The sequence below is a fragment of the Xenopus tropicalis genome, chromosome 9 (genome assembly GCF_000004195.4).
Source record: "Xenopus tropicalis strain Nigerian chromosome 9, UCB_Xtro_10.0, whole genome shotgun sequence".
In the NCBI taxonomy this organism is placed as follows: domain Eukaryota; kingdom Metazoa; phylum Chordata; class Amphibia; order Anura; family Pipidae; genus Xenopus; species Xenopus tropicalis.
The window spans coordinates 18,154,482-18,170,245 of NC_030685.2; the positions used below are offsets into that span (position 1 = coordinate 18,154,482).

At 44.6% G+C, this 15,764-nt stretch overlaps 1 protein-coding gene across 3 annotated transcripts in view; it reads left to right on the plus strand.

Annotated features, from left to right (window-relative positions):
• Positions 1-15,764, plus strand: part of cacna1h (calcium channel, voltage-dependent, T type, alpha 1H subunit) — a 312,629-nt gene that overhangs the window by 149,958 nt on the left and 146,907 nt on the right. For all 3 annotated transcript variants that reach the window (XM_031892923.1, XM_031892925.1, XM_031892924.1), the window contains exon 3: positions 12,859-12,970. In XM_031892923.1, the coding sequence (XP_031748783.1) occupies positions 12,859-12,970 (112 nt within the window). The remainder of the gene's footprint in view (positions 1-12,858; positions 12,971-15,764) is intronic.

Here is a 15,764-nt window from a genome sequence, read left to right on the forward strand (position 1 = left end):
CTATTGGGTTTATTTAATGGTTAAATGATTCCCTTTTCTCTGTAATAATAAAACAGTACCTGTACTTGATCCCAACTAAGATATAATTACCCCTTATTGGGGGCAGAACAGCCCTATTGGGTTTATTTAATGGTTAAATGATTCCCTTTCTCTCTAATAATAAAACAGTACCTGTACTTGATCCCAACTAAGATATAATTACCCCTTATTGGGGCAGAACAGCCCTATTGGGTTTATTTAATGGTTAAATGACTCCCTTTTCTCTGTAATAATAAAACAGTACCTGTACTTGATCCCAACTAAGATATAATTACCCCTTATTGGGGGCAGAACAGCCCTATTGGGTTTATTTAATGGTTAAATGATTCCCTTTCTCTCTAATAATAAAACAGTACCTGTACTTGATCCCAACTAAGATATAATTACCCCTTATTGGGGCAGAACAGCCCTATTGGGTTTATTTAATGGTTAAATGATTCCCTTTTCTCTGTAATAATAAAACAGTACCTGTACTTGATCCCAACTAAGATATAATTACCCCTTATTGGGGGCAGAACAGCCCTATTGGGTTTATTTAATGGTTAAATGATTCCCTTTTCTCTGTAATAATAAAACAGTACCTGTACTTGATCCCAACTAAGATATAATTACCCCTTATTGGGGCAGAACAGCCCTATTGGGTTTATTTAATGGTTAAATGACTCCCTTTTCTCTGTAATAATAAAACAGTACCTGTACTTGATCCCAACTAAGATATAATTACCCCTTATTGGGGGCAGAACAGCCCTATTGGGTTTATTTAATGGTTAAATGATTCCCTTTTCTCTGTAATAATAAAACAGTACCTGTACTTGATCCCAACTAAGAATCTTTATTGGAGGAAAAACAATCCTATTGGGGTTATTCAATATTTTAATGATTTTTAGCAGACTTAAGTTATGGAGATCCAAATTACGGTAAGATCCCTTATCTGGAAAACCCCCAGGTCCCGAGTATTCTGGATAACAGGTCCCATACCTGTACCAGCTTTGGCCTTGGTGGCAGCTCTGCCTTTATCCTTGTTAACAGTTAATTTGGGCACTGGTCAAGCGATAGACTAATCCAAGAAACTGTGGAAACTCCTGGGACAAAGCATGCTGGGAGTTATAATTCTCTTGCATCTGTAACTAAACTGGGGGACCAGCACTCTGCAAATCTGCAGAACCTTTACTTCCCCTTAAATAGAAGTAATAATTGAGTAATTAATAACAGAACCCAGTATATATTTCCCTGTAGATAATGAGGCCTTCGGCTAATGACTCCTGGATGAAACGTGGCAAGCAGAGCATCGTTACTGCTCTTAATTGATACCCTGCCATTGCCATAGAGACCAAAGCCTGCGAAGGATACGGTGCTGCATCCAGATGAAACAGATGGATGGGGGAGATGCAAGGGACGGGGGCTTCGCCAGCTGTTGGGGTGGGGTGGCACAGGGCATGCTGGGAGGCAGCAGTACATGGAGAGCTTTCATTGTACATCATTTATCTTGTGCCACAGCGAAAGGGGCATCAGAGCTAATGAAGTATGAAATGAAAGGGTTGCGCTGTAGCACAGATATGGAATTCCTTGCCAGCCCTCAGGTTTGGACTGGGATTCAAAATAGGCCCTGGCATTTCAAGGCCCAATCAGCCCCCCACCAGCCCAATAAATAGTGACTGACTATGGCACCTTACAGCAGCCCCTCTGGCATTTGCCAGAATCCATAAACAGCTAGTGTGGGCCTGGGTCCTGGCATTTCAAGTACACAGAGGCCCAAACAGCCCCCCCAGCCCAATAAATAGTGAGTGTCTATGGCATCTTACAGCAGCCCCTCTGGCATTTGCCAGAACCCACAGATTGCCAGTCCCGGTCTGGGTGCTCTGTAAATGTATACAAGGGTGCCTTAAACATGTTGAAAATGAATTCCACTTCAGGCCATTGTTAGAAACTGATCCAAGGGAAAGGGCAAGTAACCATATATACAGGAGAGTTTTTCCCCAGTCCAGTAACCTTCAGCAACCAATCAGTTCTTTGATTTAAATCATAGATAATGAATGTGCTAACGGCTGATTGGAGGTTGTGAGTTACAGATTTGGGGGGCAATAAATGCCTGTACTTATGCATGAAATGCCACCCTGTTTACGCTAGGCTACCTAACTCAGCCGATATCAGTCCATATTATGCACTAAATGCACCTCCCAGCATTTGGAATTAAATAATGCAATGTTTTACATCAAACCATGCCAGGAAACAAACAAATAAAGAGGCAAAAGATATGCAAAAGAATCCCCCAATGCATAACATGACATAACATATAATGAAGGTAGAGGCATGCTGGGAGCTGTAGTCCAGCAACATCAGGGTTGTGTTCTTAAAGCAATATTGCACAATAAAACTTTTCCAAAACAATCTCCACAGCCAGCGACTGCTTTTAAATGCAAAAAATCCCCCAATGAGAATCCCAGCTGATCTGTGTAAATCCGGCTCCCTGTTCCTGCAATTGGAGTTGGGAGCTTAAGGGCCGTGGTAGCCGGGGAGATTAGTCGCCCGCAAAAAGGAAGATTTGTTGCGGGCGACTGATCTCCCCGTCTACCATGGCCCTTAAGCTCCCAACTCCAATTGCCTTGAGAGGAAACCTGGCATATGCCATCCCACTGGCCAATTTACATTCAAGCCGGTGGGATGGCATATCGGGGAGATAAGTCGCGACGACTTATCTCCCCGTCTGCCACGGCCCCTTAAGCACAGTTTCCCAGCACTGAACAACATGTCCTTTACCCCCATGTCTGATTCCAGAAAATGACACAATAATCTCCCTATGTAAGATAAAGTCGAGACGCCTGAGACAGCGCTCGGAATCAGCGTTCTCATGGGTGAATTCTCTTGCATCCACAATGAAGTTTTTGGTTAGTTGACTTCTTAGGGCTCTGGCACACGGGGTGATTAGTCGCCCGTGACAAATCTCCCTGTTTGCGAGCGACTAATCTCCCCGAATTGCCATCCCACCGGCGAAAATGTAAGTCGCCGGTGGGATGGCACGCTGCGCAGGCGATTTCGGCAAATTGCCGAAGTTGCCTTGCGAGGCATTTTCGTCGATTTGCCGAAATCACGCCGCCGCGTGTGCCATCCCACTCGCGACTTACATTTTCGCCAGTGGGATGGCAACTGATGGCAACTCGGGGAGATTAGTCGCCCGCGAACAGGGAGATTTGTCACGGGCGACTAATCTCCCCGTGTGCCAGAGCTCTTATTGGTGAATTGTATTGCACGTGTAATTAAGTTTTTCATTAACTTCTATAGATAACTAGTGGGACAAGGTTTAGATCCCCTTTAAAACATGGTGGGAAGTGCGGGGAAGCAGCAATGAGAGATGGATTCTTTGGTTCTCCCAGGGCTGCATCGTGAGATCATCTCTTTAATGATAACATATTGCACGAGCAACGCTTGCAGAGACGCTTTTTACCAGTTTTAATTAGTGCCGTCACTTTCTGTATAACGGATCTTTGGTTTGCCGGCAGACTAATTACTAATTATGGGGGCCCAATTATGCTACTGCTTGGATGCATGCTGCAGACTGCACTGATATCTCAGAGGCCAGGCAGTATGTGGATTCCATATTCGTGCAAGCCTATTGGCTCCTTCTGCTACTGGAGCCATTAAAAAAGCGGGTGTTTGCGTGTTGATTGCGTGTATAGTATTTACATCCTGCTAGGGTTGCCTTCCAGCCGGTATTTGACTGGCCTAGCCGGCAAATCACCAACTATATACCCGCCAGTAAATTTGTAAGGGTGGAAACCCTTCCTATAATCCTGCCCTTCTCTTATATGGCATAGCATTTTATATAGAGGCCAGCCTCTGCCCCACCCACTTCCTAGCCCCTCCCACTTTCCTGCCCCATTCCTCCATTCTACTTACTAGCCTGCCTATTACATAGTAACATAGTAACATAGTAAGTTGGGTTGAATAAAGACATACGTCCATCACGTTCAACCATAATGCCTATATATAACCTGCCTAACTGCTAGTTGATCCAGAGGAAGGCAAAAAACCCCACCTGAAGCCTCTCTAATTTGCCTCAGAGGGGAAAAAATTCCTTCCTGACTCCAAGATGGCAATCGGACCAGTCCCTGGATCAACTTGTACTAAGAGCTATCTCCCATAACCGTGTATTCCCTCACTTGTACTGAGAGCTATCTCCCATAACCCTGTATTCCCTCACTTGTACTGAGAGCTATCCCCCCTACCCCTGTATTCCCTCACTTGTACTGAGAGCTATCCCCCCTACCCCTGTATTCCCTCACTTGTACTGAGAGCTATCTCCCCTACCCCTGTATTCCCTCACTTGTACTGAGAGCTATCTCCCCTACCCCTGTATTCCCTCACTTGTACTGAGAGCTATCCCCCCTACCCCTGTATTCCCTCACTTGTACTGAGAGCTATCTCCTCTACCCCTGTATTCCCTCACTTGTACTGAGAGCTATCTCCCATACCCCTGTATTCCCTCACTTGTACTGAGAGCTATCTCCCCTACCCCTGTATTCCCTCACTTGTACTGAGAGCTATCTCCCCTACCCCTGTATTCCCTCACTTGTACTGAGAGCTATCTCCTCTACCCCTGTATTCCCTCACTTGTACTGAGAGCTATCTCCCATACCCCTGTATTCCCTCACTTGTACTGAGAGCTATCTCCCCTACCCCTGTATTCCCTCACTTGTACTGAGAGCTATCTCCTCTACCCCTGTATTCCCTCACTTGTACTGAGAGCTATCTCCCATACCCCTGTATTCCCTCACTTGTACTGAGAGCTATCTCCCCTACCCCTGTATTTCCTCACTTGCACTGAGAGCTATCCCCCCTACCCCTGTATTTCCTCACTTGTACTGAGAGCTATCTCCCATACCCCTGTATTCCCTCACTTGTACTGAGAGCTATCTCCCCTACCCCTGTATTCCCTCACTTGTACTGAGAGCTATCTCCCCTACCCCTGTATTCCCTCACTTGTACTGAGAGCGATCTCCCATACCCCTGTATTCCCTCACTTGTACTGAGAGCTATCTCCCCTACCCCTGTATTCCCTCACTTGTACTGAGAGCTATCCCCCCTACCCCTGTATTCCCTCACTTGTACTGAGAGCTATCTCCCCTACCCCTGTATTCCCTCACTTGTACTGAGAGCTATCTCCCATAACCCTGTATTCCCTCACTTGTACTGAGAGCTATCTCCCCTACCCCTGTATTCCCTCACTTGTACTGAGAGCTATCTCCCCTACCCCTGTATTCCCTCACTTGTACTGAGAGCTATCTCCCATAACCCTGTATTCCCTCACTTGTACTGAGAGCTATCTCCTCTACCCCTGTATTCCCTCACTTGTACTGAGAGCTATCTCCCATAACCCTGTATTCCCTCACTTGTACTGAGAGCTATCTCCCATAACCCTGTATTCCCTCACTTGTACTGAGAGCTATCTCCCCTACCCCTGTATTCCCTCACTTGTACTGAGAGCTATCTCCCATACCCCTGTATTCCCTCACTTGTACTGAGAGCTATCTCCCATAACCCTGTATTCCCTCACTTGCTAAGAATCCATCCAGCCCCTTCTTAAAGCTATATAATGTATCAGCCAGCACGACTGATTCGGGGAGGGAATTCCAGAACCTCACAGCTCTCACTGTAAAAAATCCTTTCCGAATATTTAAATGGAACCTCCCTTCTTCTAAACGGAGAGGGTGCCCTCGTGTCCGTTGGAAGGACCTACTGGTAAATAAAACATTAGAAAGGTTATTATATGATCCCCTTATATATTTATACATAGTTATCATGTCACCTCTTAAGCGCCTCTTCTCCAGTGTAAACAGACCCAACTTGGCCAGTCTTTCCCCATAACTGAGACTTTCCATACCCTTTACCAGCTTAGTTGCCCTTCTCTGGACCCTCTCTAACTCAATAATGTCCCGTTTGAGCACTGGAGACCAAAACTGAACAGCATATTCTAGATGGGGCCTTACCAGCGCTCTGTAAAGGGGAAGAATAACCCCCTCCTCCCGTGAATCTATACCCCTTTTAATACAGCTCAAAACCTTGTTTGCCCTTGCAGCTGCTGCCTGGCATTGCTTGCTACAGCCAAGTTTATTATCTACAAGGACTCCAAGGTCCTTCTCCATTATGGATTTGCCTAGTGCAGTCCCATTAAGGGTATACGGGGCTTGCATATTTTTACATCCCAGGTGCATGACCTTACATTTATCCACATTAAATCTCATCTGCCACTTAGCTGCCCAGATTGCCAGTTGGTCAAGATCCTGCTGCAGGGATGTCACATCCTGGATAGAATTGACTGGTCTGCATAGTTTTGTGTCATCTGCAAACACTGATACATTACTCATAATACCCTCCCCCAAGTCATTTATGAACAAATTAAACAAAAGTGGACCCAGTACAGAACCCTGAGGGACCCCACTGAGGACCTTATTCCAAGTAGAGAATGTACCATTAACAACCACCCTCTGTACCCGATCCTGTAGCCAGTTTTCTATCCATGTGCAAACGACTTCACTAAGACCAATAGACCTTAGCTTAGAAAGCAGTCGTTTGTGGGGAACGGTATCAAATGCTTTGGCAAAATCCAAATAGATTATATCTACTGCATCCCCACCCTCAAATGACATCAAAGCCCACTCCCACTCTAAAGGCGGTATTAATAGGAAAAAATGGTGGCAACCCTAATCCTGCCCCCCACCCTAGTGGCTAGGTGTTGAGGATTCAAGTGATAATTAATGTTTCCTCCCCCCACCCTTCTTAAAGGTATGGTCTAATTAGAGTCTGTATAGAATCCAAGCTGTGTTACTTATTCCCCCAGCAAGCAGAGTAGACCCCCCCCCCAGTGCATGCTTCCAATTACCCCCACACTATTATGTAATTGCTGTCATTAAAGGGGATGTAAAGCCAAACAGTTTTAAAAATGTAATTCCGAGCAACTTTCCTCTGTTCTTTCGTTCGTGTTCTTTGTAAATAATAGGCATGGCAAGAACTAGCTTTCTGTGGTCTGGCGATGACTTCTGAAACAATGTAGCAGAAATCAGTTTTACTTTCAGGTCTGTTAATCAGCCGGCTTCTGCTGCATTTTTTGAGTAGTCAGAACCAGCAGTGCAGAGACTATAGACCACTAGGTACTGTTTTCAATAGCACTTTACATTTACAGATAAAACAGGAAAAGTTCCCCTTTAACTCAGCACAAGGAAATGCAGATAAAACTGTTTCTTTTCTTCTGTAACTGGGAGCCAGTGTTATTATCTCATGATTCTACAGAGCTGATAAATCCGACAGTTACTGGCAATGTTGGCTTCTGCCAGCCCTGTCTTGGGGTCGTCCGTCCCTCCGTCCGGGGGAGGCGTCAGAAGACACAGTTTACATTTTAGAGATAAAAGGGGAATCAGGGACCACACAAAGTAGTTTTTTTGCGGCGCTGCCCGAGGCAAGATTCTCCCTTTGCACATCCAGTGACTTCAGCAAGTACTGGGGTTCAATAATAGAAGCAAATGAAGCTTGTACCAGGCCCGGACTGGCAATCTGTGGGTTCTGGCAAATGCCAGAGGGGCTGCTGTGAGATGCCATAGACAGTCACTATTTATTGGGCTGGGGGCTGTTTGGGTCTCTGTGTACTGGGAATGCCAGGGCCTATTTTGATTCTCAGTCTGGGCCTGGCTCCTACAGTTACTTAGTTATAATACTCATACATTTGTAAAGGTATAATCTCATTATTATTATTATTGTTTGTTTTTTTGTTTATAAAAGTGCAACTAGAAAGGCAACTCCTGCTCATGTGACAAGAAGGAAAACCCTCTGTGCAGAATAACCTGATCCAGTATGTATATAACACACAGGGGGATTCATGGGCACTTTGCCCACCTATTACGAGGCGGCAGCATGCCCTAAAGTGCCCCATTATTTCCTGTGTGGCTGGTTGTTATTTGTATCCACAGAAAGCTGTTGGCGTAATCAGTGCCATTTACAAATAGGGTAATGACCAACAGGCAGAGGGGGTGGCGAAAAAAAATGATTGGTCGGTGACACAGAATGGGCAGGGCAATGGCATGGGGAGGCGGGGAAAATGATGTAAGGGGCAGCACTATGATGTCACAGGTGGTTCCTGCATGGAAAGAGAAGAGAACACTTTTCTGGCCGATCAGGTGATCAAGTGGATCGGGCCAGGGGCCGAATTTAAGTTGCAACCATAACAAAATACCTGCATTAAAACCCCCTTTTTGACACAAGCTCATTCCATTGGGTCATGTAGTAAATGTGCATAAATACTTCCAAACTTTCAGATATAAATGTAAATCTTTTTTTTTCTACACAGACATACCTGATTACACAGACTGAAAGGAAACCATTTTACTCTGACGAACCATTTTCCAACATCCCTTAGGCTCACAGTGTCATGTAACCCCTCCCTTACCTTGTTCCACAATTAAGTGATGTATTTTGGGACTTGGAGTCCCTCTACATTCTATAGTGGGTGGTGCACATATTCTCTGAAAAGCACAAGAATTTCAAGTCCCAGAATCCATTCCTGCACAATGAAACAAGGTGAGGGAGGGGTTGCAAGACACTGTGAGCCTAAGGAGGGTTTACTATTTGATGCTATCATTTGCTCTTGGGAAAGCAGGAGGAGGTTTTGTAGCAAGTATCTGGATATGTGGCAGCCCGCATATTAGCCCCCACCACTTAGCATCCAACCATACTTAGGAGACCGCTGTGGTGTGTCCGTAAGATGTAAACAAGCCGCGCTCCGAACGAGATGTTAACTATGTTAACTACTGGTGTGCGGCGGAGATGTTTACGGAGAGATGGTGAGATTCGATAGCCCCGGGGGGCTCTGCTCTGTGTCTCATCTGCTCTCTAAATGGGAGCTGGATTTTAACAGGGTAAACACTGGTTTTACAGGCAGTAGCCAGAGACACGCGGTGGCCGGATTCCTCCCGTTGTCTTGTCTCCATCAAGCAGATCGGGTCCCCCTCCGAGAATTTAATGTTGCCGTGCATCAGGGGGATTCGGCGGAGGAGCTCTTCTGGCCTGCGCGTCTGCTGAATAAATACAGGAATATCCATATTAATAACAGATGGAAATCCAAGCAAGGTGCTCGGGGGAACAAAAATAGTTGTCCTTATATGATCCTGGGCATCCGTTGTACGGTTGCAAACGTTTACTTGCACAAGTGCAGTGTGCAAAGATTCAATTTGCTGTGTTTTTTTTTTTTTTACCCATAATGCAACATTTTCCTCCCACAGTCCAAGTGCAATTGTGGCGCTTATGGCGCGACTTCCTCCAATTTGACTTGAATTGACCCAGTTGCCTCTAGGGGATTGTCAGGATGGTGCCTCTAGGGACCTTAGAGGTTTAGGTTCTCCAATGGGCCCCAAGGACCCCAGTCCAACGCTGGATATTCCGCTTTTAGCAAAGGCAATACAAGCCCTTCCACATGGGATGGCAATAAACAGCCTCCGATGGAAAACTATACCCCGAGAATGAATACTTACCCAACAGATTGTTTATATCATATTAAGTGGCCTATTAAAGAATCTTACAAAACTGGAATATATCAGTAAATATTGCCCTTTTACATCCTTTCCCTTGAGCCGCCATTTTGTGACGGGCTGTGTGTTCCCTCAGAGATCAGCTGACAGGAAATAATGCAGCTCTAACTGTAACAGCAAGTAGTGTGGGAGCAAAAGGCAGAACTTTGTCCATTAATTGACTAATGTGACATAGCATGTATGCAGGGTCGGAGTGGGGGGTGCAGGGCCCCCGGCCGTGTCCCCCGCACCCCCTAGGGGCCTCCGCTGCACCCGCTAACCCCCTGCAGGGGCCCCTGCTGAGGCTCACTAACCCCCAGCAGGGGCCCCTGCCCGACGTCCTCCCCTGAGCGCACCTAAGTTTAACACGTCAGGGGAGGGGGTTGAGGGAGCGCCAGCAAGGGTCGGGTGGCCCACCGGGTTTTTTCCAGTGGGCCAGTCCGGCCCTTCATATATGTGTGCCCTTGGTTTCTTTGTGTGCACTGGGAATCCTTAAATCCCAGGGGGCGGCCCTTAGTCCCTAAAATGGCAGTATTCTATTTAGGATTACCCAATGGCATATACTACTAAACAAGTATATTTTTATGAATATGGTTTCATTTAAAGAAGCAGGGTTTTACATATGGGCTGTTATATGCAATATGACATTGTAGGAAACACAGCCTTAGCTGGACTCTGCTACATTGTTCCAGGAGTCAGGAATAGCAGTGCAGGGAATAGACTGGGAAAGACATTACATTTACAAGTAGCTTTGATGTACAGCAAATACCAAATGACTTTTGTTTCCCTTATACCAGGGATCCCCAACCTTTCTTACTCATGAGCCACAGTCAAATGTAAAAAGACTTGGAGAGCAACACAAGCACCATAAAAGTTCATGGAGGAGCCAAATAAGGGCTGTGATTGGCTATTAGGGGCCTCTATGCACACTATCAGCTTACAGGGGCTTTATTTGGTAGGAAATCTTGTTTTTATTCAACCAAAACTTGCCCCCAAGTCAGGAATTCAAATATAAATCCCTGGTTTGGGGGCACTGAGAGCAACATCCAAGGGGTTGGGGAGCAACATGTTGCCCCTGAGCCACTGGTTGGGGATCACTGCCTTATGAATACATTTTTTCCACTAATTTGTGTGTAGTTGCCCTTTAAGAAGACTATAGTTCCAAACATGTTTATTTGCTCTTAGCTTGAGAACTTTGCAATGGTATATTATGTAGTAAAAACAGTAGCCCTGCCCGACAGTAGCCCTCCCCGATGGTGCTGAATGCTGGGCACCAAACACGGGCACCTTATAGTCCCAGTACTTAGCGTTTGTGTAACTGGCAACTGCTCTTGTGGCGCTGGCAATGAAAATGACAGGTTTTGCGGTTTCCAAGAAATCTTAGGTCTGACGTTTCCTTCTCCGAATGTCTGTAATGGGCCCAGAATGGTACTGCGGGCACTGAGGGAACTGGGACGCGTGCCAAGCAGAGAGTTAGTGTCGCTATTGACATATTGCCTTGGTACATCAGTTTGGTGCCAAGTGTCAGAAAAAGGAAACGGCACTTTGCTTTCAGCTTTCCTGTGTATTATGTTCCTCCCAGATACAGTCCCCATGCAGGAACGTGCCAGCTTCCTTGGGAGCAGTCTGGGCTATACCTGCCAACATTCGCTCAGGCACATTGGCTACTTTCGACCATCAGGACGTGAATGCCAAGTCCGGTTTCGACCAATCATATTGCCAATGCGCTGTGTTGGCTCCCGTTCTATTCAGTCTGCAGGATACGGCCACCTTATACCAACAAGGAAACCAAAAAATCCAATTACAGCAGAGGCTCCTAGACAGAAGGGGTGGGGCCCCCTAATGGGGGTATAAAGACCAATTAGGTGTAAATCCTTCATTTTGGGTCTGTGATGAAGTTGGTTTCTGATACGCTGTTTTAGCAGTCCGAACTGGCAGTGCAAAGAATACAAGGGAACAGACAGATGTTGCTTTCAACAGCACTTTATATCTAAAGGGGAATTCTGGCTTCCAAGAGCCCCACACAACACAGAAACCCCTAATATACCTATCGCTGCAATAAGTTCCTGCAAAAAGTATGAATAAATACCATTTTTATATGGTGAAATCCAGCTGCAAAACAGTTCTTCCCTTTCTGCATCATTTGAAATCCTGGCAGGGGAGGAGGGACTAAAACACTGATGTTACAAATTGTAACAACTTTTCCACACCATGATGGAACTACAACACCCACAATGCATTGCACTGTGATATTCCTTTGCTTATTGACATCACGTGTGCAGCAGATGATTGTGGGATTAGGAGGATGCAGGCTGAAGGCCGTCTGAGGGCAGTCAGCTACTACCAAACCATATTATTACATTAAAAATCAGTAAAAGGCTGCATATTTTTTAATTGATATATATTGCAAAGTTGCTTGAAATTTTGTTTACTTTTCAACAAGCTAAAGTTGTGTTTGGGTGGAGTTCCCATTTTTCATTTGTAATGAATGTGTGTCGGGAAATGGCGTAGAATCACATTTTCTTTCTATATTTGTGGGGTTACATCCCATTTAAAACCACCATAAAAATAGATAAACCATAAACTGTTTTTAAAGGGACTGTAAACCCAACCATAACACTGTCCCACTGCGCCCCCTAATTTTGCTATAGAAGTTGCCAAAAAATGTAATTATAGATGCAAGAAAATTCCCCAATGAGAATTCTACTGATAAGCAGAATTGAAGAACTGACCAATGAGAATGCTGATTCCCAGCACTGTGTCAGGCCCCTTGCTGGTACCTTACATATAGAGATAATTATGTCATTATTTCCCCTCATTATATGGCACAGGAATCAGACATGGGGATAAAGGGACAGACTTGTTCAGTGCTGGGAAACTGGGCTTAATGCTCCCAACTCCAATTGCAGGAACAGAGAACAGGGAGCCGGATTTACACAGATCAGCTGGGATTCTCATTGGAGGATTCTTTGCATTTAAAGCAGCCGCTGTCTGTGGGGATTTGGGGGAAAGTTTTGGAAAGTTTTATTGTACAATATTGCTTTAAGAATACAACCCTGATGTTGCTGGACTACAGCTCCCAGCATGCCTCACCCATTATATGTTATATTATTTTGGGATTTGTAGTCCAGCAACAACTGAGTAAAGTTTGGTTGAGCTGTGCAGTGCAGCAGGGTTTACATCCCCTTTAATAAATATATAAAGCATCACTTACTCTATGTTCCAACCAAACTCCAAGAACTATTTGCCTTAACTTACCCTTTCCTACATGGTTCGAGCATGTCAGCATGCTGGTCATTTTGCTGAACTGCGTCACCCTGGGGATGTTCCAGCCCTGCGAGGATACAAACTGTATGTCAGAGAGATGCAACATTCTAGAGGTAAGAACCAGCGCTCTTATAGATAATAAATCATTTTGGCTTAAACCTTGCGTTCCGTCTCACTCCTACCATAAAGGGGTCGTTCACTTTTAAATTACCTATTAGTATGATGTAGAGAGTGATATGCTGAGACAATTTGCAATTGGTCTTTTTTTTTTTTTTTTTTAATTTTTGTAGTTTTTCCATTTTTTTTAGCTTCTAGTTCAGCAGCTGTCCAGTTTGGAATTTCAGCAGCTATCTGGTTGTTAGGGTCTTGTTTACCTTAGAAACCAGCCAGTGGGTTGAATGGGAGACTGGAATATGAATAGGAGGGAGACTGAATAAAACGATAATTAATGAAAAGTAAAAATAAAATTGTAAGTTCACAGATCAGTCGTGTTTTAGCTGCCGGGGTCAGTGACCCACATTTGAAAGCTCGAAAGATGTAGCAGAGAAAGGCAAATAATTTAAAAACTGTACAAAATAAAAAATAAAGACAAACTGCCAGGGATAGGACATTCTATAACATACTAAAAGTTAATTTAAACATGAACCACCCCTTTTATGCTGTTAGCTTTCATGGAATGCTTGACTCAGCTTAAAGTTTACACTTTGGTCAAGATTGTTATTGTCACAGCTGTTCTTGTCTTCTATACCTGCCCTATTGTGCTACAATTCTCTTATGACATCATAGGGATTCCCCTGTACTAAGCACAATTCAGCAGGAACAGCCCCGTAAGTTTGCTCATAACCTGTACAGAGAGATACAATAACACTATGGCAGCATAGGGATTCCCCTGTACTAAGCACAATTCAGCAGGAACAGCCCCCTAAGTTTGCTCATAGCCTGTACAGAGAGATACTATAAAACTATGGCAGCATAAGAATTCCCCTGTACTAAGCACAATTCAGCAGGAACAGCCTCCTAAGTTTGCTCATAGTCTGTACAGAGAGATACTATAAAACTATGGCAGCATAGGGATTCCCCTGTACTAAGCACAATTCAGCAGGAACAGCCCCCTAAGTTTGCTCATAACCTGTACAGAGAGATCCCATAAAACTATGGCAGCATAGGGATTCCCCTGTACTAAGCACAATTCAGCAGGAACAGCCCCCTAAGTTTGCTCATAGCCTGTACAGAGAGATCCCACAAAACTATGGCAGCATAGGGATTCCCCTGTACTAAGCACAATTCAGCAGGAACAGCCCCCTAAGTTTGCTCATAGCCTGTACAGAGAGATACCATAAAACTATGGCAGCATAGGGATTCCCCTGTACTAAGCACAATTCAGCAGGAACAGCCCCCTAAGTTTGCTCATAGCCTGTACAGAGAGATAACATAAAACTATGGCAGCATAGGGATTCCCCTGTACTAAGCACAATTCAGCAGGAACAGCCCATACCAGCATAGGCATTCCCCGGTGCCACAGGTAGGACTTTTCCTTTCTGTATAAGGAAATCCTTCAACTTTTAGAAAACGTTCCCAAAAAGAGCAGCTTAAAAGATGTGTGAACTGATCTGCATTGTTCTAACAGCTTCACAGAGGAAACGCTTTTCTAAACAGGTCTGCGCCCGAGAGCGTCACATCCATTCTGTGTCATAAAGTGCGATGTTTACAAAATGCTGTAGGGATTAAAGGGGACATTAACTTTCCCTGAAACTCTCCCATTTGCAGCACCCAAGCTCTCCAATGCACCCAGCCCCAATGCAACTACAGATGGAAACCATTCCCTAGCATTACATCTATCCCACACAGCAGCTACAGTTCTTATTGGTGGATCCTAATTGCATTAAGTGGGCCAAACATTTTAATGGGAACTAAAGCCAACCATAAAGCTGCCCCCCTAGTTCTCTAACCATAAAGCTGCACCCCTAGTTCTCTATAGAGGCTAAAGAAAAATATAGTTACAGATTAACAACTAAGCAATGAGAATGCAGCTGACCAAAAACTTCATTATAAATGCAAAAGAATTCTCCAATGAGAAAGCTCATGTCTCCATGCTCTTATCTTACATACAGAGATTATTGTGTCAATTTTGGCTGTATTATTACACTCGTGTCTCAGGGCTCCTCCATGGGAGGCACATTGGCACCATAACTATATCCACTAAGAGGAGGCTGATGTGATCGTAGTTTCCAGCCAGTGGTAAAATGAGCAAAAGTTTTTATTTTTAACAAAGGCATTTTAGTGTGTATATATTTATATATAGTGCAAACAGTCAAGAACGAGTTTAGTTGCCCCAGGGGGAAATTGTGCTTTTAATGTAGATTATCAGCTTAGTGTAGAGTGGCATAGGTGGTTGCCATGGGTACACTGTGTCATCTCATTATCACAACAACCCCTGGGAACATTCCACTGTGCCATCACAACTCTTGTGGGACCTCTATTTATATATGAGTCCCACACCAAAATAGAACGTAGCTCCTCTTAAATATCGTGTTCAACGACCAGTTACTCAGCGGGAGAAGAACTACACTCCAGGCATTGGGCATATACACGCTTGCACATTGATTATTATTACCAGCAGTGAGGAATTGTGGGGAGTAACACATATACATTACACATATATGTATTAAAACCGACATCCAAAAATTGTTAAATGATTAATGAAGTGCTATTAGTGGCAATACTTATTGAAGAATCCTTGTACATCTGTAATTAGATTTAGAGGTCTGCACTGGAAAGCCTGGGGGTGCTAAAGAGCCACTTTTATGAAGGGTATAGATCCCTGTGCATTGCCTAGAGCTGCCGTATGGTTCTTCATACACAGTAAATGGCTGCCTCCACGTACCTCTATCCCCCCAGCCTGCCCTA